Source organism: Microtus pennsylvanicus, chromosome 3 (assembly GCF_037038515.1).
Source record: "Microtus pennsylvanicus isolate mMicPen1 chromosome 3, mMicPen1.hap1, whole genome shotgun sequence".
NCBI lineage: Eukaryota > Metazoa > Chordata > Mammalia > Rodentia > Cricetidae > Microtus > Microtus pennsylvanicus.
In genome coordinates, this window is record NC_134581.1 from 22,525,835 (window position 1) to 22,549,883 (window position 24,049).

The following is a 24,049-nucleotide window of genomic DNA, read 5'->3' on the forward strand; positions in this document are numbered from 1 at the left end:
TCTGACCAGAAACAACTTGGGTAAGGAAGGGTTTATTTGGCTTAAACTTCCAAGTCACAGTTCATCATTGAACTATTCAGGGCAGGAATAAGCAAGCACTTAGAGGCAAGAACCATGAAGAATACTACTTGCTGTCTCCTTGTGTGGTCAGTGTTCATCTAGCTTCCTTAAACTATCCAAGATCACTTGCCTAAGGATAGTGCCACCCTCAGTAGGCTGGACCTTCCTTCATCAATTAATAATCAAGATACTTTCCCACAGACATGCCCACTGACCAATATGATTTAAGCAATTCTTTAATCAAGGCTTATTTCTCACATGACTCCAGACTGTGTCAGGTTAACAATTAAACCTAACTTTGTATTTGTGGCTCCCCCACAGCCAATAACCTGTCACTAAGGCTACCTAAGAGCATTTCCTTAGAACCCATTGTACATGAAAAGAGGGACTTGGACTGGGTGAGGTGGATTTGTCAGTTTGCCTACCCAAAGTATCTTAATTTTTAAGCTATGTACCATAATAATCATAATTTCTATAATAGACAAGAATCTCGTGGCTGCTGAGCTATACTATTTTTCATTCTTGACCTCTGTAGAAGCTTTCATCTTCTGGACTTAAGCAGTCTTAAATTCTGGTTGTAAGACGCTCTAGCCTGCAACATATCACTGAATTTCTTGGCAGGGTTGATTCTGCTGATCAGGATGGCTAGTTATGTATCACTGCCCTTACTCTCTGTTCAGTGTTTGTCTCTCCTGGTTTCATTCTCAGTCAAAGGGGATGACCTTCCCAGTATAGAAGGACTATTCAAGTAGCCATTGCTTTATTAGAACCACCACACTAGTTCTCAAGAAACCCTAAGTTCTATTCGCTTGTAGAATGAACTTCATTGTTCCTACAGGCAGCAGTTTCTTGTTTCTGCCTGTTCTGTTTTTACCACCTTTGGCTTGAACCCTGCTTTCCACATCTTCATCTCTAACATGAACTAGCAGCAGTCTTGGGATCTCCCAGGACAGACAGTGTCCGGCTAGGTATTCTTAAGGCTCCTGTGCAGAATTTCATACCAAAAACACTTCCCCTAAGCCCAAGGTAGATAGTCAACCTCCAAAGGAAAATCTTCCTTTTGCAGAACAATGCTGTGCAGTGAAAGTATCTTTATCTTTTAACAAGGTGTGATTTCTGCCCCCCATCCTTCACAAAAGCCTAGACTGGAAACAAGCTTTCTCTGTGTGTACAAAAATAGGAAGATTTGAAGTCTTTCTCTACTAATATTTATGTGTTCTTGATTATTGGAAATAAATTTCCCTCTAAGAAAAAATTGGCAATTTAGTAAGAACTCTTTCTTAAAAGAGTAAATAAATAGTATTAAAGGATACTTTTTAATTAAAAAGCAGAACATTTTATTAGGAGAAATAAGCTGGTGCTTTTAGGGTCTTGAAGTTTTATTCTAAGTTCTTACTAAGATTTTTATAATGCATAGTTACTTGCATTATAGTTACCTTCGAACATAAATGAATGATAGCATTCTGTTTCTTACCTTTCATCTTTTACTTGAATTATAACCACTTAAATAGATTTGATAGCTGTTTCTTGCACAGCCTAGAATTTTCAGAAGAGGAAACTATCAAATCGTGTGTGTGTATGTGTGTGTGTGTGTGTCACATGCATTTAGGTACAAGTGCCCTCAGAAGTCAGAGGTATTAGATAACCTTAGAGCTTGAGTCATAGACAGTTGTGAGCCACCTTTAAAGGTGCTGGGAGTTGCTCTCTAGCCCCATGCTAGAGCATTGTACTTCCTTAGCCAGTTAGCCATCTCTACAGTTCCTTTTCTAGTTTAGTTTTTTGTTTGTTGTTTTGTAAACCTGGTGTTTCATAACAATATGCAAGGAGAAATAAGGAAATTGGTACTAGAGTGTTTTAATAGCAAATGACCTGGTAATAAAAGTGACTACATTTTCTGTTCAAAAAATGAAGGGCATATATAACCAGAAGTTTAGTCATTTCTTTCTAAAAGGTAGAAAAATATATTATGTAAAAGTGGCAGGGAGAGATGCTGGTTTTCTTCAGCTACTGTTGGGAGGGGTAATTGATTGGGAAAAAGATAAACAGCTTTCCACTTTCTTCACTGAACATGCAACCCTCTATTGTTCTTCTGCTCTCCCTCCCCTCCCTTCCCTCTCTCATTGACCCCAATATCCCTTCTATCCATGACAGGTAAAAGTCCATGTCTCTTCTCTTGGCATGTCATCCCTTCTCTTAGCTTACTCTGTATGTTTTTGTTTGCAGGTCTGTGGCTGCCCACTCTATTGGAAAGCCCCCATGTTCAGGGCTGCAGGAGGAGAGAAGACTGGATTTGTGACAGCACAGTCATTCATTGCCATGTGGAAAAAGTAAGTATGTGAGCAGTCATTCTGAGACTAGCAAAGAATTGTGTGGTCCTTATAAAAGGTATTTATCTTAATATCTTATTCATGTTCCTTGTGTCTTATAGTTCAAAAAGGAAAATTCTATGATTCATTACTAATTATACCCACAAACCTTTGTCTTTTTTGCCTTTAAATAATGACATGTGTGGTGACAAATTCCTTTAATATCAGCACTGTGGAGGCAGAGGCAAACAGATCTGTGAGTTTGAAGCCAGCCTAGTCTGCATAGCTAGTTCTAAGCTAGCCAGGGCTACCTAGTAAGAACCTATCTCAAGGGTAGGGGGGTAAGAGGGCTAGAGAGACGACTCAGCAATGACCGTTTCTTTAGATGACCTTGGTTTGATTTCCAGCACTTGGTGACTCACAGTCACAGCAGTCTGTATTCTAGTTCCTGGGTATCCAGAGCCCTTTTCTGGCCTCCTCAGGTACCAGGCATGCATGTGGTACATACAGACAAAAACCCCATACACATAATTTTTAAAAAATGCATCTTTAAACAGTAAATCAAATCTGCAGAGATACTTTTTAAGTAGCTACTAATTTGACAGTTTCTTTCTTGGTTTTACCTATAAAAGTAGAGACTTGGGATTTAAATCCAATAGCAATAAGTAAATAAAGACTCTCCTTTATGGGCAGAACTATGTGTGTCACAAGAAAAGCACATCTGCAGGCTGGAGAGGTGGTTCTGTGGATAAGAGTGTGAATAGAAGGACTTGAGTTCAAATTCTAGGACCCACATAAAAGGACAGGCATGGCTGTGTGAACCTGTAACCCAAACATTATGAGATACAGAAACAGGAAGATCCGAGGACTCATTGGCCATCCAGCCTTGCAGAAACTTAAAGCTTGAGGTTCAATGACAGGCCCTATTTTAAAAAAAAAAAAACAAAGTGAAGAGGTAAAGAGGTAGAAAATGAATGTCCTTTAGACACCATAGCACACGTGCACGTGTACCTGCACATCCCTGTGAATGCACCATTCACACGCATACACACACACCAGAATAAATGTAAAAAAGAAAAATAGAGTTACAGTCTTAAATAATCCAGTGGAAAATTATATCTGGTTGATTTATCAAAATTTAATCTCCTTTGTTAAGCTTTTGTCTGACTATTATCTACAAAAACTTGTAATCAACACTCTATACAAAGACAAATATCCATCATCTACTTTGGGGGAGTGTGGGCATAATTTTCTAAGCTACTTCCTACTGGTTGGGGCACTGATAATCTTATGGGGACCAAAAGAAAATTTAGGATTATGGTTAAGTCCTGACTGGAGTATTCTGTGGGCTGGATCATCTCAGTTAGCAGTCTTGAGGCTGTTCTGGATGTAGAACTCAGAGGAAACTACAATAGAGGTGCTCTGAAACGTTGGATTATCTGGGCCATGCATTCCCATTGAAGACTTTTCAGGGGGTTTCCTTGATCAAACCTTATTTTTCTTAATCCAGAATAAATCCACAGCCTCTCACTTCCTATGGAAACAAAAGCAAAACCTCTTCTCCAAAGTAACATATCTTTTGACATAAATTTTGAAGTCAAGGCATTTTCAAAATATATAGCTTGGAATAATCTAGCAACTTTTATAATCAAATAAACTTTTGATTTGATTATAGTAGCTTTTAGTAGCTGTTGCTCCATCCTCAGCAGTCAAACAATTCAAAGACAATACAGTAACATACAGGATCCAGATTCTCTGTGTATTTTCCATCTTTATGTGGCTTTTTTTTTTACTCTATTTCTTTTATTTTTAATTTTTGGTTCTTTGAGACAGGATTTCTCTGTGTATCTTTGACTGCCCTGGATCTTGCTCTGCAGATCAGGCTGGCCTCAAACTCACAGAGATTCACCTGCTTCTGCCTCCCAAGTGCTGGGATTAAAGGCATGCGCCCCCATCCCCAGATACTCTATTTCTTTTTTTGAGGGCTTTCTCTATCATTTTTCTTTCTCTCCCAAGCCTACATATATTTTTAAAGACACCGTAAACCATTTTAGAAGGTTTTTTTTTTCCGTCTGAATCTGTCTTTACTGTTTATCTCTATATTTTTCTGAGCATAGAGTCTTTAGTCTGCTCAGCAGCCTGGTTAGGATTAAAATTGAAGCTTTGGTGACTAGCTCCACCCCATTCTTTGACCTCCTGAGAGTCTAGCTTCATGGTGTAAATATTGGCAGGAACCGTGTTTATTGTCACAACTCTGTGGAGTTTCTAGGTCAATACATGCTGCTGGCTGCTCATAAACACCATTTGTTTGGTGGCCTGGCCTCTTAAAAGAGCCATGTGGTGTTTGCTGCTAAGGCTGAGTCAGAAAGCCTCTCTTAAAGGAGCCGTGCCTGTCTACTCACCACCAGCAAACAGAACCTACTAGAGTAAAGACGGTTACCGAGAAGTTGCACTTGACTCTGTTCTTATCTGTCTAGTATCCTTTTTTATAAAGCTTTCTCAGGCTGTATGTGGAAATTCTTGCCCTACGTTTGGGCGCCAGCTATTAGATATTGTTTTGTTTTGTGGCAACATCTCATGTAGCCCAGACTGGGCTCACTAGGTAACCAGTGATGACTTAGATCTCCTGACCTTCCTACTTCCATTTCCCAAATTCTGGGATTATGCACTGGGTGTATGCAGTGCTGGGGACTGAACCCAAGGCTTTGTGCTTGCTAGGCAAACACTGTAATCTACGTTTAAACCCCAGGTGTCATTCCTTAAATCACTAACATTTAGGACAGTGCTTCTCCTAATGCTTCTCCAGCCTTCCTAATGTTGTAACACTTTAATATGGTTCCTCGTGTTGTAGTGACCCCAACCATGGAATTATTTCATTACTACTTCATAACTGTAATTTTACTACTGTTAAATTTGCAACCATTAAATCACACGTTGAGAATCACTGATTTAGGAGATCAGGGCCAATGTCTAAGTTAGGGCTGTTGCAATGAAACACCATGACCAAAAAGCAATTAGGGGAGGAAAGGGTTTATTTGGCTTACACTTCCATATTCCTGTTCATCATTAAAGTAAGTCAGGACAAGAAGTCAAACAGAGCAGGAACCTGGAGGCAGGAGCTGATACAGATACCATGGAGGAGTGCTGCTTACTGGCTTGCTTCCCATAGCTTGCTCAGCTTGATTTCTTATAGAACCCAAGACCACCAGCCCCAGGGGTGACACCACCGCCATGGACTGGGCCTTCACCTACTGATCACTAATTGAGAAAATACTTTACAGCTATATCTTCTAGAGGCATCTTCTCCATTGACATTCCCTCCTACTAGATAACTCTAGTTTGTGTGTGAAGTTGACATAATGTAGCACAAATAATAAAAACCCAGAGACAGATACTGGAATTCAACATGAAGATCAGAGAAGCAAAGCAGCCAAGCCAGTCAGAGCTCTTACCTCTCAGCAATCCTCAGACTGAAATCGAGCAAGTTCCTGTCTCATCCTGCCTTATATTCCTCGCTAGTCCTGGGATTAAAGGCATGTAACTCACTAGTACTGGGATTAAAGGTGTGAGTCACCACCACCTGCATCTGTTTCTGCATTGATCTTGTGTAGCTTAGGGTGGCCTTGAACTCAGAGATCCATCTGCCTCTGTCTCTCAAATCCTGAGATTAAAGATGTGTGACACCACTGGCTGGCCTATAGTGGCTTAGTTTGACTTTCTGGTCTTCAGGCAAGCTTTATTTATTAAACATAAATAAAATATCACTATAACATAAGACTAGCCAGCACAGCCAGTCTTTCCTTTTTACTGATAACCCTTCTTTATACAAGTCCTCACCCTTTCTGGCCTAAATACCCTTCCTCCTAGTAAAATGGAGCTGCTGTCCTCTTACTATTTAAAATTCATACATAATATGAGCAGAATTAAACATAGAGGTTCCTTCTAGTCTCTTCATACTATCTGTGGTGGTTTGAAAGAAAATGGCACCCAAAGGGAGTGGCACTATTAAGAGGTGTGGCCTTATTGGAATAGGTGTAGTCTTGTTGAAGGAAGTGTGTCATTGTGGAGTCAGGCTTTGAGGTCTCATATATGCTAAAGCCACGTCCAGTATCTCAGTTCACTTCCTGTTTTCTGCTGGATCAAAATGTAGTTCCTTCTCTACTCTCAGTTCCTTCTCCAACACCATGTCTGCCTGCATGTTATCATATCCCACCATGAGGATAATGGACTAAATCTTTAAAATTGTAAGCTACCCAATTAAATGTTTTTTCCTTTATAAGAGTTGCCATGGTCTTGGTGTCTGTTCACAACAATAGAAACCCTTACTAACTCACTACACAAAGACTCTTAGTTGTATGATGTTTGAAAACAAAATGAGTGATTAGTAAATGCATTATGCATTCCTAGTCTTAAAAATCTAACAGTAAATCACATCTTTCTTCATTATATTAGGACTGAAGTGATAAGGGTAAGACACTTCCAGTTAGTAAATTTCTTCAAAAAAGTACACCCAAGCCAAAGGATACAGTTGCTTCATGTTGTCCCAGTGGGGATTAGCATTGTTTTCTTGGATTGATTGAGTTGTCCAAATACCAAGGAATATAAGAGCCCTAAGACAATCTATACCATCTGGATGACACTACAAAGTCACCCCACCTCTCCTATAGCAGAAAAAAATAGCCTGATAAAATGTAAGGAATATCCCTTTTTAAATGGGTTTAAGTAGAGGTAAAAGTAAGAGACTTCCTTGTAAGCTAGAAATAGCACAAAGAAAGAAGGGGGAAAAAGTACTAATGAGCAAACATAAACTAACAGAGAAAAATCATTTGTCCTTGGGTGTTTCATTATTATTATTATTATTATTATTGTCATTGTTAAGAAAAATATTTTGAGAATTTTAAACATTGTAGGCTGACACTTCTCAGAGGTTGAATATGGATTATAAATGCTCAGCCAATAGCTCGGGCTTGTTACTAGCTAACTCTTACACTTTAATCCATAATTCTTATCTATACTTGGTAATATAATATCTCTTACCACATGACTTGGTACCTTTTTCAGTACAGCATTTTCATCTTCCTTTTCTGGGTTTGCCAGCAACTCTCTAACTCTGCCCTTCCCAAAATTCTCCTAGTCTTAGTTCTGGAGCTCAATCTCTTCCTGCCCAGCTATTGGCCATTTGGCTTTTTATTAGCTGAATGAAAGTAGTACATACTCATAGTGTACAAAAAGATTGTTCCACAGCAATACATGAGTACTATATTTATATCATTTCTACCTCTCCTCCCAACTACTATGTCCCTCTCTGTGGTATTTTTGCATTCTAAAACAAGGAGCAGCAAGAAAAGATCCTAAGGCCTGAATAGTAGGAACCTTACACCATGGTCTACATAGCAAGTTCCAGGCCCATCCAGGGCAATATAGTGAGACCCTGTCACAAGAGCAAATAAAGAAACATAGTGAGGAATTCATCTTGATATTTACATTTCCCAATAGCAAAATCAAAATTTGAACTGAGAGGGATGATTTTGTTTTTAATCGGTATATAATAACAGTAGTAGAATTTAAGAACTTAAAATTTCTAGATAGTCTGGCTTCTCTTCAATGATCTTCCTTTATCCAGGTAGCTGCCTGGCCCTGAAAAGTCCTCATCTGGAACATGAACTGGGAGTTAAAAGAGTAAATAATTGACACAGCCCTTGCCAAAGGCATCTTTAGTCACTGAACTAATTATTGTTGGCTAAAAGATCACCTAGCAGTCTAGGAAAACAGCAAGGTGTGAGCGTTATTAAGAGAAAGCTGTGGACAAGCTGGGGGATGAAAATAAATAGGAGATAGTCTAGTAAAAGAGACATTAGACCTAAACACAGGAAATAGATCTGCTGATATTTTTAATATTCTAGGACAGTGTGAGAAGCTGAGAATGACTGTAGCAAAGGACAGCTTGTGTCCAGTTTGATTTGCATGCTTACTGTGAGAGTCACAGCCAGTTTTTAGTTAAGACTGTCTCAGAGAGAGCGGACAGTTGTTCCATCGGGTAGAGCAGCACTGTGGCATGGCCACCGCAGCCATATCTCTTTATCGAAATGAATCGCCGACTCTGGGGAAAAACAACTTCTGCAAAAAGTCAACGAACAAAAAGTCACGATAGGCAAGTCTGCAGAAAACTGCTCAGAGTTCCATCTCTGCTGTGGTTACCAAATGGTTTGGGTGCCCTCTAGTGGGAGTTCCTCTTAAAAGGCCATTGAAAAGCCAGATTCTGTGAGAGAATGTAAGGAGACGAAGTGATTGATGGTTTGAGTCTCATCCCTAGGAAAGGAGCTTTAGTTTTTAACTTTTTTGCAAAATTCACCCTTCATATAAAGCAATTTGAGTTGCAAATACAGTATATTAAAATGTTTAAGCCATAATGGCTCATGCCTATAATCACAGCACTTTGGAGAAAGATTGCTATAAGTTCCTGTCTAGCCTGGGCTACAGTGTAAGATACTATTTCTTTAAAATCCATAAATATTCAAGCACAAAGAATAATTGGCAGGTGATAATATAAAATTCAAACATTTTGGCATATACATATGCTTCCTGACTTGCTCCAATAATAAGCTCTGTATAGAATTTTTAGAACTAAAATTAAATACAGAAGTCATGAACATAAGGAAATCATTTCCCTCCTGTCAGAATGCCTGTGACTGGTTTTAGAATGAGCACCTTAAAATTTTCCCCTCCTTCTCTTCCCCTCTTATCCCTAGCCATTTTATATCTACACTCAGATATCTCTTGCCCTTAGAGCCAGGACAATTTTTAGGAGGAAGCCATAGCTCACATCCTTTTTTATGTCCTAGAACTCCAGCTTTGGGGCAGAACTCCTCTGGAATCAAACCAATATGGTTCTAGCTTTACTCTACTCTCTCTTAGGGTTCATATCAGGGTGTCATTTGTCACTGACAAAACACTGGCCCCTAAAGCATTATAGTCAGTGTAGAATAGCTGTGCTATTCTTCAGCTTATATGGCTTTTTTAAAAGTCTCATTTTTAAAATCTAGTGCCTTATGGAGTTTATCGGCCTAGAACATTAACAAAAAATTGTAAATCACCTTTTCTGTTTCACGCTTTTGATTTTAAAAATGAAAGAATCCTGATGTGACTTTGGTCTTTTTAGACTTTTCTTCATCTGGTGCATTGCTTCCGTGTTTATTCAGTCATGCAGTCCTTTTCTTAAAATACATAAAAATGTTCTTCTTTAAAAACCTCACCACTTTTTCTTTCTATTATTCCATCAATTTTCTAATCCTATGAGGTGATTTTTTTTTTTTTTTTGGTTTTTCGAGACAGGGTTTCTCTGTAGCTTTGGAGCCTGTCCTGGAACTAGCTCTTGTAGACCAGGCTGGCTTCGAACTCACAAAGATCCGCCTGCCTCTGCCTCCCGAGTGCTGGGATTAAAGGCGTGTGCCACCACTGCCGGGCTATGAGGTGATTTTTATTAGCACCCAGTGTACTAATCTTCCCTTGTTATGTGTGTTTATTTAACTTCAGGAGCCTTAAATACAGTCAGTAAATAAATAAATACAAATGTCTGACTTAGCTCAAAACAAACAAAATCAGTATGGTATTTGTTAGCTCACTAACATTTTGAGAGTCTTCTGGGTATAAGTCACTGAACCATGCTCTTTCTATATATAAAAAGACTATAACTACCCTCACTTTAGTTGTCAAAGAAAAATTTTAAAGCCAACAACACAGCAGCATATTTAAGTATAGTGAATAGAGAGATCAGAAAGGAGTTCAGTTGTAAAGAGATTTTTAAAAGAGGTAGTTATTTAGCTATGTCTTAAAGAAGAACAGAACAGCATGAGAGTGACGTAAAGGCCAGACTGCATATGACTCAGGCCAGCTGCCTTGAGTGGAAGTTGGATTTAGCACAGTAGTAAGGTCTGTGATTAGGCATCCTCTAGAATAGTGAGGGCCTTAAATGCCCTGTGTAGACATTTGAGCTCGCGCATTTAAATGGTAGAGTACTGTACATTTTTTAGTAAGGTACTTGTATAATCAGATTGGTTTAGAATTGTTGCACTGAAAGGTTAGATGAACACTGAAGCCTATTGGAACCTCCCTAGCAGTCTCACCCTGGGTCTGTAATGCCGGAGCTTATAGAGCACAGTGGAAACAGGAAGAAGCAGTTGTCCAGAACATTTCCAGAAAAATTTCTTCAGGACTCCAGTCTTCCTGGGATTCTGTATTCCAGACACCTAGCAGTCTCAGCTAGAACCTTGGCGAGCATGATGAACTTCACCTTTCTTCTCACCCAGGTGCTACAGAGCACCACAACTTCTCATTTCTACCAGATGTGCCCCTTTCTGTCTCCCATTTCCACTGTCCATGCTCAGACCCCTACAGCCTCACACTTGCTCTCTTTGAAAAACACATCTGACTATCTCACTGTCCGAGCTAAAATTCCTCTATTGTGCAAATTCTTGACCTAATACCAACGAAGCCTTCTTAGATTTTATTTGCACTTATCCCCTCCTCTTACTAACTTTGTGTTGCCCAATGCTGTATGAATCTCACACCAGGCATCGGTGTGTGCTGCCCTCCTTATTAACCCCCTTCTTTCCTGCTTCACTTGCAGGAAATCTCATAGACCTCCTCTGTCCTTTCATGATACCTTGCACTCATTACTTAATACCATGACTTTCCACAGCAGTATGATTCCACTGGTTACCAAAAACTGGACTGTACACTTCTCATAGGGAATAAAATTCTGTCTTATTTCCTTTTACCCAAGCTCATTCAAGGCCAGATGCAATACCTGACATATACTCGCCATTCAATAAGTGACTAATGAAGAAAAATAAGAAAATTTGGAGTTAATTATTGGATATAGAGAATTAGAAATAGAAAAAATTAAATTACTTTAAGTTTTAAAACCCAGATAACTAAGACCGGTACCATAATACACACAAACACACACACACACACACATACACACTCAGGAAAAGGACTAATAGTTTAGAAAGCTTTTAGACTTTGCTTTTTCAGTGTTTTGACTTTTCTGTCAGAGTATAGGGACATACCCAGCAAATAGTTGGAGGGGAAGAATTCTAGAAACTTGGAAGACTTAGCAGAGGACTGGTTTTCTAAAGCTGTTCTTTTAAGTCGAAGTTTAAAAGCCCCCATGGGGCTGGCCATGGGTATGTCAGCCTAACAAGGATTTCCCGTTTCTATAGTGCATAGTAGTCTGCCTGCAATATTTCTTTCTTTCTAGCTCAGAAATTCTTGCTCTAGATGTCCTGTGCTAAACCGAATGGGCTTTCCCCACTAAGTATACTTAGTAACATATTTTATCTATATTAGTTCATTTTACGCTGTGGTCTCAATTCAAAAACATTGTAGAAAGTTAGTTTATCATCCTGTAACTGAGATTTTATTAAGATTCTACTTTGACAAAAATTAGAAGCATGAAAGCCATTGAAAAGGGAACATTTGGGTAGAGGACAATTTATAGAAGAGGACATGCACAAAGCTTACCTTTTAATTTCAGCACTGAAAATAAAAAGACAGAGAGTAGTTGATTCTGTTTGTTTGTTTGTTTGTTTGTTTGTTTGTTTTCAAGACAAGGTTTCTCTTGGAGGCCTGGCTGTTCTAGAACTTCCTCTGTAGACCAGGCTGGCCTTGAATTCAGGGATTGAACTGCCTCTGCCTCCTGAATGCTAGGATTGAAGGTGTGTGCACACTCAGCCAAGCATTTGACTCTTAATCTAAGTACACTCAAGTCAAACTAAAATTACCAGCTCGTCAATGTGTAGGCATTGTATGTTCTGAGTAACAGACCTTCCTAACTAGTGCTTCTTTTGTAGGTTGCTAAATAACCATCATGATGATGCCTCTAAGTTCATCTGGCTCCTAGCAAAACCCAGCTGCAGCTATCTGGAACAGGAGGATTTTATCCCTTTACTTCAGGTGATATATATAGATATATATTTTGGAGTTTGCTTTTGGAGTTTGAAAGTGGGGAGTTGTTTGTTTGTCCGCTTGTTAGTGACAGGATCTTACCATATAGTCCAGGCTAACATCAAACTTTTAATCTCAAAAGCTAGGATTAAGGTACACATCACCATGACTGGTAAGACACTTTTTCTTTTTTATTTTAAGATGCAAGTATAATACTATGTCAATAGAGCTACATATATCTAGAGGCCAGATTATTAAGAATGGTTTTTATAGTTGTTTTAGTAGTGAAATCTTTTGTTAGACAAAATCTAAAACAGAACCCATAGTATAAAATAGACAAAACAGGGCTGCTTACACTGCATTTGGCCTTCCCCTTAGTCATTCACAGAAACCAGTGAAACATCTTATGAAACCTTAGAAATGGAAAAGATAGCTTGGAAGGGACTGCACTGATGGCTCAGCGGTTAAGAGCACTACTGGCTGCTCTTCCAGAGGTCCTAAGTTCAATGCCCAACACCCACATGGTGGTTCAGAGTTATTTATAATGAGATCTGGTGCCCTCTTCTGGCATACGGGTAGAACACTATACATAATAAATAAATAAATCTTTAAAAAAGAAAGATAGCTTTGAAAATACTAATAGCAACCATAGTTAAGAACCTATGAGGAACTGATAGCTGCTGGAAGAGAGAAAATCAGTTTTCTTAATAGCATGACACTGAGTTTATCAACCATACTCCAGGCCAAGCCTCATGCTCAGAAATAGTTGGCCAACATAAAATGAACTCCATAGTGGTAGTGGTGGCAGTCATAGGGTGTGTCTGTGTGTGTGTTCTGGTTTTTTGTTTGGTTGGTTGGTTTTTGGTTTTTAGAGACAGGATTTCTCTGTGTAATGGCCCTAGCTGTCCTGGAACTAGCTCTTGTAGACCATGCTGGCCTCAAACTCACAGAGATCCGCCTGCCTCTGCCTCCCAAGTGCTGCCATGTGGGGTTAAAGGCATGTGCCACCACCACCTGACTTGGTTTTGTTGTTGTTGTTGTTGTAAGAGTGAGAAAAACATAAAGTTGGTCATCCAGGAGGAGCTAAAGGAGGGAAAGGTTACGATCATAAAATTAAAAATAAAGAATCTAATGAGAAGCAAGAAATCAAAACAACTATAATGAACTCTGGAGTCTTCACTCAGGGTGTCTTGACTCTTCGATTAGAGCACATCCAAAATGGTGCTCTAGTTTCTCCACTAGATCTATTTGTACATAAGATTAGAATAGGAAGAAGCTGTGCATGGTGGCAAATGCCAATGCCTTCCTGTAATCCTGGCTCTAGGAGCCTGAGCGAGAGAATGTAACCTATGCTACATAACTTACCCAGATCTGTCTCAAGAAACCATTGAATGAGTGATTAATGGAATAAAAGAATGGAAACTTGAATCATGCATGCTAAGGTCTGCAAAGACAGTTCCCACCAGCCCATAAAGGTAGACAGGAACAGAGTAGGGGGAGATGTACTTGTAGGGGAGAAAAAAAACAAAGCCTGCCTGTGAGAGCACAGCAGCCTAGGAATAATTTAGGTTAAGGGCAATGGGCCCTACTACTATCATCAGATTTCAGGAAGATTAGTAATTTATATTATTTGCATAGGCTCTGTATTACTCTTCCAAAGTACTCACTCATGTGAAACAATTTTCACTAATGGAGCCAAATAAATGAAACAATAGTACACTTCTCATTTTTTTCTTTTCTGTTTCTAAGATGTTAAAATCTGTTGTTTACAAATGTGTTTTCTACATGTAGAAAGGATATAGCTCAGATCTTTAAGAATAAATCTCAGAACTATAAGTATCTTTGGGATGGAGCATTGGCCCAATGGTTAAGAGCACTGTTGCTCTTGAAGAGGACCTGGGTTTGAGTCTCAGCACCCACATAATAGCTTCAACATCCTCTTCTGGCCTCCATGAGCACCGGGCATGTGGTGCACAGACACAACACTCATAACACATAAAATAATAAAGAAATCTAAAAAAAAAATTTTTTTAAGTTTTTCTTTTCTTTCACTTTTTGAAGTTTTTTAACATCAGCCCTTATATACCAGTCTGGAAGAAAATGTTAACTGAGGTTCCTTCAGCGTGGAGCTGTACCACAGGTTGAATTTGAGGGTTATTATTGAAGTAGCAGTGATCCATGACCATATCCTTCAAATCCAGAAATTCTTTGCTTCTTTTTTACAATAAATCACTCCCAGAATCTAAAAGAGAGAAAGTATGTGTGTGTGTGTGTGTGTGTGTGTGTGTGTGTGTGTGTGTGTGTGTGTGTTGCGCACGCATTCTAAGGGTACACTCTGTACTCATGGAAGCCAGAGGGTGATACCCTGCTCTTCACTCTCCACCTGATTCCTCTGAGACGGATCTCTCACTGAACCTGGAACTCAGTATCAGTGACCCTCCTGTCTTTGTCACCCATAGTGCTGGGGAAGATATTCAGCAAGGATCCAAATTTTTAGATAAAAGTATATTCAAGAGATTATTGTGCAATTCACTGAATATAATCAATAACAATGTGTATTCTTTTTGTTTTGTTTTGAGATAAGATCTCACTGTATAGTCCTAATTGTTCGGAAATTCACTCTGTAGACCAGACTGACCTTGAACTCAGAAATCCTCCTGCCTATGCCTCCCAAGTACTTGGATTTGGTGTGTGCCACAATACCTGACTATAATGTATATTCTTGAAAATTCCCGAGAATAGGTTTTCAATGCTCTCACCACACATGAAAAAATGAGTATTATAACTGCTCAGGATTCTGAGAAAAAGTGATCACCGGGTGCTCAGCTCTAAATAGGACACTTATACCATACTATGTGAAGCCCAGAAAACATCACGGGCAAGAGAGCAGAAAAAATTAAGAGCTGGAAGACTAGGAGAAGGACTGTGAAGGGCTGTCATTTCATGACACAGCCCTTGCAAATATGGTCTAACTGCAGCCAGCATTGTTTGCACTGGGCATACACAAGACTGGGCCTGTCATCAGCAATGGTTCAGGGAGGGGGCTCATGGGACTATAACCTCTGCCCTAGTTTGCTTCTCATTGATAAAACTCTAACCAAAAGCAACTTGAAAAGGAAAGGGTTTATTGGGACTTATATGTCCCAATCACAGTCCATCACTGAGGAAAGTCAAAGAAGGAATTATGGAGGAAAGCTGCTTATTGGCTTGCTCTCCATGGCTTCTTCATCTTGCTATCTTATACCACTCAAGATCACCTGACCAGCGGTGCTTCCTCTCACAGTGAGTTGGGCCCTCCCACATTAATCATTAACCAAGAAAATGCTCCATAATCGTGCCTACAGGCCAATCTGATGGAGGCAGTTTCTCAATTGAAATCCCTCTTCCCACAAATGTCTAGATTTGTATTGACAGAAACTAACCTGCATACTTTACCTGCTGAATTACTAGCTGCTCATAGATTCTAAAGAAGGGACAGTCATTTCATTTCGTAGTTGGTAGGCTTTGATGAGCCTACCAGACTCTTGCTGATAGCTCCAAACCTGTGATCACTCACAGAACCATAGTTGAAATAAGTGGATAACAAAACAAAAAGATATGAAAGTGAGAAAGGGACTTGGAGGGAGGAGCAAAGAGGACGGGTAGAATGACCTTGAACTCTCGATTCTTCTGCTGTCTTCCCAAGTACTGGGATTATAGACGTGCACCACTACAGATGGGCTATGAGATGCTAGACACTGAACCAAGGATTTCATACATCCTAGGCACTCTACAAACTAAGCTATATAACCCACCCAATTCTTCAAAGTTTTTAACTATGAAAAGTGTTTTATTGTTTTGGTTGTTTTGTTTTGTTTTTGAGGCAGGGTCTCCTTAAGTATCTCTGGCTGGTCTGAAACTTACTATATATGCCTCAAACTCAAAGAGATCTGCTAGTCTCTGCATCCTGAGTGCTATTCTTTAATCCATGATGTGCCATCATGCCCAGCTGCAATGTGTTTTTTGAGAAATGATTTTACAGTCTTATAGCTAAAACTGACTTCAAACTCACCATGGAGCTTAAACTATTTTGAACTCACAGTCCTTCTGCTGAAACTCCTGAGTGCTAGTATTAGAGGTGTGTGTCACACTGCCTAGTCTTGTTATGGAGATTTTGCACATACACAAATTGAGGGGGGAAAATCTACATACTTGTCAACCTAGCCCCAATATTGATCAAGAGCTAAAGAGACAGAGAATAGAAAATCAGTAGCATTTTTGCTAAATCAAAATCTTTTTTTTGTTTTGTTTTGTTTTTGTCTTTATTTTGAGACATTGTTTCACTATGTAGCCCTGGCTGGCCTGGAACTCCCCATGTAGACCAGAATGCCTTCAAATTCACAGAGATCTGCCTTCCCCTGACTCTGGAGTGATAGGATTAAAGGCTTACATTCAAATCTTAGTGCTTGACAATATTAACAAAACAGACCAACAACTAATTTAATCAAAGGAAAATGGGGTTGTACGTATACACAACAGAATATTTTTTACCTGTAAAAGAAATTATATCATGACATTTGCAGAAAACATAAAAGGACTTGAGGTCATGAAGTGAAATAAGCTAGACTCAGACAAATCTTGTATGTTTTTTCTCATGTGGGTTCTAGGTTTAAATTTGTGTGTGTGTGTTTGTGCATGCACACACACAAACGCATGCATCACATAACATAAAGGAGTGTCATGAAAGTAGAAAGGAGGCTAGGAAAGAACTTACAGGATTCAGAGAAAGAAAGGATAACAAAATATATGTGATAGAAGGGAAGGATTTTTTTGAGAGAAAGGAACCAGCAACAGTGGTATACTTGTAGTTCTGCTTCTTCCTTGGGGTGGTCAGCCATCAGTCCATGAGGGTAGAAGGAGCAGACGCAGGGCTCAGGGTTCAGATGGTTGTGAATATGATAGAGATAGCCATCTGGGATATGACCTCAGTGAATCAGCTCAACTTGATTCCAGAGTACAAGAAATATATAACTATGGGAAGCCACAGAACAAATCTGAATTTGTAGGGATAAGTCCCACCCCTTAGGGGGCATGTTCGCCTCGGGCTAATGTTTACCTATAAATCTGGCCAGCATGCTCGCAGTGCTTGCTTCTGCTTTCCTGGTCTCTGCTGGAACGGTGGTTCTGTAAGTCTATTACGCCATTAAAGCTGTATATATTTTTACAATCTGTCTGCATTTATTTACGCCGTTACATGAATTTGCATTAAGTGGCAGACTACTTATCATGTAATAGCTGGATTAGTAGAAGCACAGCCCTACCAAAATGGCTAGAGCATTTGGCTGATTACCATGTGGTCAGTAGGGGAAGAGTGTTTGCAGGGAACTGTGTAAAGGGTCATCCCTGAGATAAGTCAGGCATCCAGGCCTAGAGACAGCCTTCAGTTAATGCTAGGTAGAGAGCAGGATGCTTCACTGAGGGAAGAGGGGAGTCTTCCATGTTGCCAAGCTTAAAGAAAGCTGCCAGACTATGGCAGACTGTAACCTCTGACCAACATACACTCCCAACATATACTAACTTTAAAAATTAATTTTAAAAGAAGTAAGTACACTTTAAAATTTTGTTTACTTGGGGCTGGAGAGATGGCTCGGTGGTTAAGAGCATTACCTGCTCTTCCAAAGGTCCTGAGTTCAATTCCCAGCAACCACATGATGGCTCACAACCATCTGTAATGAGGTCTGGTGCCCTCTTCTGGCCTGCAGATGTACACACAGACAGAACATTGTATACATAATAAATAAATAAATATTTTAAAAAAGAAAAAGTTTTAAAAAATTTTTGTTTACTTATTTTATGTGTATGAGTGCTTTGTCTGTATGTCTGTCCACCACATGTGTGCCTGGTGCCCATGAAGGCCAGAGGAGGGTGTTAGGTCCCCTGGGACTGTAGTTACAAATGGTTGTGAGTCACCATGTGGGTGTTGGGAATTGAACTCAGGTCATCTAGAAGATCAGCCAATGCTCTTGGATAATCTCTCTGTCCCCAAATACATTTTCAAAAGGCAAAACTAATAAAATGCTAATATTATCAAATAGCAAATGCCTACATTGAAACAGAAGAAAGCTTAAAGTCACAAAAGACTATTTTATAGTCGTGTGTGTCATTGTGGTAGTGGGCTTAGAACAGAGTAGCTGATGGTCTGCAGAGCAACATGCCCAAGTTCTGTCCTAATTACTGGAATACATGCCTCACCCATGACTTCTTCTGTGAGAAAGACACACTGGGTGGTAGGTAGAACACAGAATGTAAAGTGCAACTGTCTGACATGTAAGACCAAACTCAGAGTTGGACTGATACCAGTGACTACAATCCAACAAGGAAAGATACCTGCCATGTATTCTTCCTTCTCCCTGCAGGGACATGATCCCACCTCTCTCCAGTTTCTTCATTTTATCTTCACATTGGTATGATGCCAGCACTCCACATGAGAAGCCTTCAGATGATGTCAGTGATAGGCCCTTCTCTTGGTAATAAACTACTTCTCTAAAAGGAACCAATGCTAAGTGCTTAATAGGGGAAATTGATCAATATTTTCTAAATCATTGCAGTATTAAAATGGATACTCTATAGGTTATTTCTGAAACGAACATCACTGATACCTAAGTCAGGTAACCACAGTACAAAGAAAACTACAAATAAATGCAATTTCATGATTAGTGATAAAAATGCTACCAAATAGAATATGTTATGACCCAGTGACATTTGGGGTTAGAGAGATGGCTCAGTGATGAAAAGCACTTGCTGAGGACCTAGATTCTGCTTTTTTCTGCAGAAGATGGCAATTATACAAAGATCCACAGCTGGTCAGTGTGCAGAGCATAAAAGACTGTGGAATTCTTAGCTCTAAGTGGGACAAGGATCATTACAGAAGAGGGGCACAATGATTGTAAGAGCCAAAGAAAACAGAGTTTGCCAGATATGACAGGGACATTGCATGTGTGTGTTTATAGCAGCGGTGACTGGATGCTCAAGACCTGCACAAAATCAAATGGAAAAAATCTCAGCATGGGTCAGGGAGGAGCTCATGAAGTTCTTACTGAGGAGCTATTGGCAATTGATGGCTGCTAAAGGAGGGGAAGTCAGTTTTCTTCAGGGATGTGGCCCTTGAGAAATTACCCATGCTCCAATAAATGGTCCTACACTCATGCACATGCATGCACCACTAAGTGGACCTGGCGAGTTTTAAAAATGAAGACATGAAATGAAGAATGATGAGTAATAAGGGAAGAATTGGAAGGAAGGGAATGGGAGGGTCCATTTGATCAAAGCCCACTGTAGATATGTGTAAAATTCACAAACAAAAAAATATTTTAAAAGACAAAAGGAACTGTATACAAATAATATATTGAGTATGTTTATTTCTCACTGGTGTTAGTGGTTCTCTTGGTATAGTAGAATTGAACAAATAAGTAGCTACATTTTAGATGAGAGCCAGGTTTCTCACTTTTATAGTTACAAAGGAAAGAAGGAAGGTTTAAGTAAACTTTGTGGTATTGGATTGGAATCAGAGTTACTTGTTAATACACAGTGATATATATTCATAAAGTTTCACAAAGGCACATACATGTATTTCCTAGTTATGCTTGCTAATAGAGTCTGAGAGCAACGATACTGAGTAATAGTGGACACACATAGTACCTAGGCTCCATTTCTAAAATTCTTCCCCAGTAAAATGGACTACAGATTCTTGGGGAGAAGGTAGATACATGGGAAAAGGAAAATACAGGATGAACTTGAAGTGCAAAAGGACAGGGCAGTCAGACGGACACAGGCTCCTAAATGAAAAAGTTCCAGATAGCCAAAGCTAGATCAATTTGAGCCATAAAACTAATCATATATTGCATGTGTGGTGCACTGAAAAGGGACACAGCATCGCTTCTATAGTATTTCTGATGAAAATGTGTGAAGAAAACTTGAAGAAGCTTCTACTTGAAGAAAACTTAAGACAAAACCAAACCAAGAGGTGTAATTTACCAGAATTCATTAAAAACACTGCACTCATGAAATACAGAAGAGCCAAACAGAACAGAGACCAGAGAAACCATAAAGACTACATGCAGTAGACTAGAGGAACAGAATTGGGAAATGTTGAAATTTGAATAAGGTCTGTAGTTCAGTGCTATATAGATGTTTATTTCCTAGTTTTGATAATTGTTCTGTGATTTGTTACTGTCTCTGGAATCTGGAAGAAAAGCATAGAGAATTTCTACCAATATTTTTCACAATTCATCTAAAAATTTAAAATTACTTCCAAATAACCATAAGCAGTAAAATATAGATATGTCTGTAACCAGAGACTGCTCTTAATGTTTCCCGCTGCCCAGACACAAATAATCACACAAAAACTATATTAATTACAACACAGTTTGGCCAATGGCTCAAGAGTATTTCTAGCTAGCTCTTACTTCTTAAGTTAGCCTATTTCTATTAATCTGTGTATCACCATGAGGCTGTGGCTTACCAGTAAGGGTCCATCCAGTCCTTCTCCTTTAGTAGCTACATGGTGTCTCTTTGACTCTGCCTACTCTTTCTCTATCTCTGTTCTGATTTCCTGCCTGGCTTTATGCTGCTAAGCCATTGGCCCCAAAATCTTTATTCCTCAACCAATAAAAGCAACATATATACAGCAGGACATCACACATCATATGCCTGCTTTGGTAGGTATTGTAGTTGCCTCTGGCTATTAATTTAGGAGGAACCTAGAGACTCTCTTTACAGTCTCTAAGGGCAAGGGTTCTTTAAAATTCCAGCTAGACAATAAAAAAAGTTTTATCTCATAATCTTCCATGAGAACAAGATAATGGATTTTAGGTAAACAAAATCTTAAATTGAAAACAATTTTTTTCGGAATAATCTCTTTTTTCCTTTTGAAATATGGTCTCACTCTGTATGTAGATCAGTCTTGTCTCTTCTCATTTGTAGAATTGCAAGTACGCTAGCACACCTGGCTACAACTATTTTAATAAAAACTGATGGGCATTAACTTGACTTTGTGCTATTTTTTCCCAAAAATTTGATGCCTATAGATTAAGAAAGAAAATAATTTTCATTGGCTTGTCTCTGTCATTATTCTTAGTATACTCTACCAAGATCTGTAGGATAACTTTTCCAAACAACCCTTAATGTGTTAGAATTACAATACATACCTCTAAAACATTTGATTCACACATCACCAAATATAGCTAATTTAAAATTTTGTATTTAAACATATTGTGTGTGTAGAAAATCATGCATTATAAACATGCTTAAATTTTCAGTGTACTGTACAGTATTCCAGAATAGAATATTTGCTCAACTATCTGCTTTTTCCACAAGAAGGAAAGGTTTCTGAAGAATTTTTTTAATGTTTATTAACTTTGTTTTGATTTCAATCTTTTTAAGGATGTGGTAGATACACACCCTGGCCTCACCTTCCTGAAAGATGCTCCGGAATTCCATTCCCGCTATATCACCACGGTAAGATGAGTACTGATTTGTCATAATAAAACTGCTTAAGTCATCTCTTTGTTGTTATCTACCATCCAGACTTTCACATTGTTGTACAGAAGGTAATTTGGGCTATAATGATTATTTTAAATGGAAAGAAGGTAAAAAGTAAAAATAAATCGGTTAATGTTTTATTTATATTCATATCCTTTCATATGTGGGTCAATACTTAACAGAGGTCTGTGGTATAAAATTGCACTGATATTCTGTCTGGTATTATGAAACATCTAATTACTCTTTTCTGAGACTTATTTTTATTTGTGTGGGTGTTTCACTTCCATGAGGGTCTGTACTCATGTGCATGTGGTTCCTGAGGAAGCCAAGAGGGGATCAGATTCCCACTGGAGCTTCAAGAATGCTGTGAGCTGCCATGTGGGTGGTAGGAATTGAACCTGGATCCTCTGGAAGAGTAGCCAGTGCTCTTAACCTCTAATCCACCTTTCTATCCAGTGTCTTTGCTCTTAGAAATGTTCATATTTGGTTGAGCTTTAGCATTTCCAAGTAATACTGAAAATAATTGTTAACAGTTTATCTCCTCAAAAATGATGTTTCTAGACCCCTAACATTGTGTCTAGAGATAAGGAGATATATCTCTGACCTCCGTACTCACACACCATGGCATGTGTGTACACGAGAGAGAGAGACAGACAGACAGACAGAGACAGAGGCAGAGAGACAGAGATGGGGGAGGGAGGGAGGGAGGGAGGGAGGGAGGGAGGGAGGGAGGGAGGAAGGAAGGGAGGGTGGGAGGGAGGGAAGGAAGGAAAGAGGGAAGATTAAATTTTAAAATAAAATGTAAGGTTTTTTTTCTGGAACTCACTGTGTAGACCAGGCTGATCTTGAACTCAGAGAAATCTGCCTGCCTCTGCCTCTCAGGTGCTGGGATTAAAAACATGAGCCCTACCACCCAACTGTGGCAGGGTCTTTAAGTATGGGATTTTGTCATCTGCAAATAGAGAGTTTTATTTCTTTTCCTGGTTGTATCTCTTTTATATCTTTCTCTTTTCTTACTGCTCTAGCTAAGACTCAGAAAAGTGGAGGGAGTGAGCATCCTTGTCTTGTTCCAAATTTTAGAGAAAATGCTAGTATTTTTTCCTTTTAATATATAGTTTTTATTATTTTGAGGTATTTTCCATCTATTTCTAATTTCTCCACGAGTTTTTTTGGTTTGGTTTTTGTTTTATTTTTGTTTGGGGAGGGGGTTGTTTGTTTGTTTGTTCTGTCTTGAAACAGTACTAGCTGTCCTGGAACTAGCTCTTGTAGACCAGACTGGCCTCGAAAACACAGAGATTCACCTGCTTATGCCTCCCTAGTGCTGGGATTAAAGGTGTGAGCCACCACCACCTGGCTCTCCAGTAGTTTTATCATTAAAGTATTTTCAACTTTGTCAAACTCCTTTTCTGTATCTATCAAGATAATCATGTGATTTCTGTCCTTAAGTATAGTTAAATGGTGCAATTATATTTATTGATTTACATATGTTGAACCAACCTTTCATTCCTAACCTTGCTTGCTAATATTAACTCTCTGCCCTCTGCCTCTCCTCACTGTGACTAGGAGCCCCATTTCTGCTTCGGGTGCTTTGCTTTTCCTCCTCCCTGACATAGAATGCTCTCCTACAGGTTTTCATTCACATTACACTGATTCACCCTCACTTCCAGATTCTTGCTTAGATAGCCCCAGATCACTTTCTGCTTCATTTTTCTTAACTCTTTTCTGACATTTAATTTTTTTTTTGCTTATTGTCTATCTATAATATAAACTACATGAGAAAATGAACTTTATTTACATATTTTATTTATCTGGCTCAGTACTCAAATATGATGCCACTTAACAGCCACACATCTAATATTTTATTAAGTAAGTAAAATAATTCTTTTTTTTAATTTTTCTTTTTTGAGACTAGACAGGTATTCTACAACTGAGCTACATACCTAATACTATGAAATTATTCTTGCTTAAGGAGTCTACATTCGTGAGATGGCTCAACAGATAAAGGTACTTACCACTAAGTGGTAAGTGGGCTCGAGTTCAGTGCCCCAGAAACCACACGGTAAAAGGACAGAACTCCTACAGGTTGTTCTCATCCTACGTACATGTGTGGGCACATAAGCATACATACACACCAAGTTTTTTAAATAATTCTACAGATCCAAAGGGAATTATTCAGTCTTGGTTATTAGCTAGTCTGTAAACTCAGGGCACATTAA

At 39.0% G+C, this 24,049-nt stretch overlaps 1 protein-coding gene across 2 annotated transcripts in view; it reads left to right on the forward strand.

The window, feature by feature from the left end:
* The window catches only part of Ppp2r3a (protein phosphatase 2 regulatory subunit B''alpha), a 139,133-nt gene that overhangs the window by 69,220 nt on the left and 45,864 nt on the right, over positions 1-24,049 (forward strand). For both annotated transcript variants that reach the window (XM_075964865.1, XM_075964867.1), the window contains 3 exons: positions 2,284-2,387; positions 12,221-12,323; positions 21,735-21,809. In XM_075964865.1, coding sequence (XP_075820980.1) covers positions 2,284-2,387; positions 12,221-12,323; positions 21,735-21,809 — 282 coding nt within the window. The remainder of the gene's footprint in view (positions 1-2,283; positions 2,388-12,220; positions 12,324-21,734; positions 21,810-24,049) is intronic.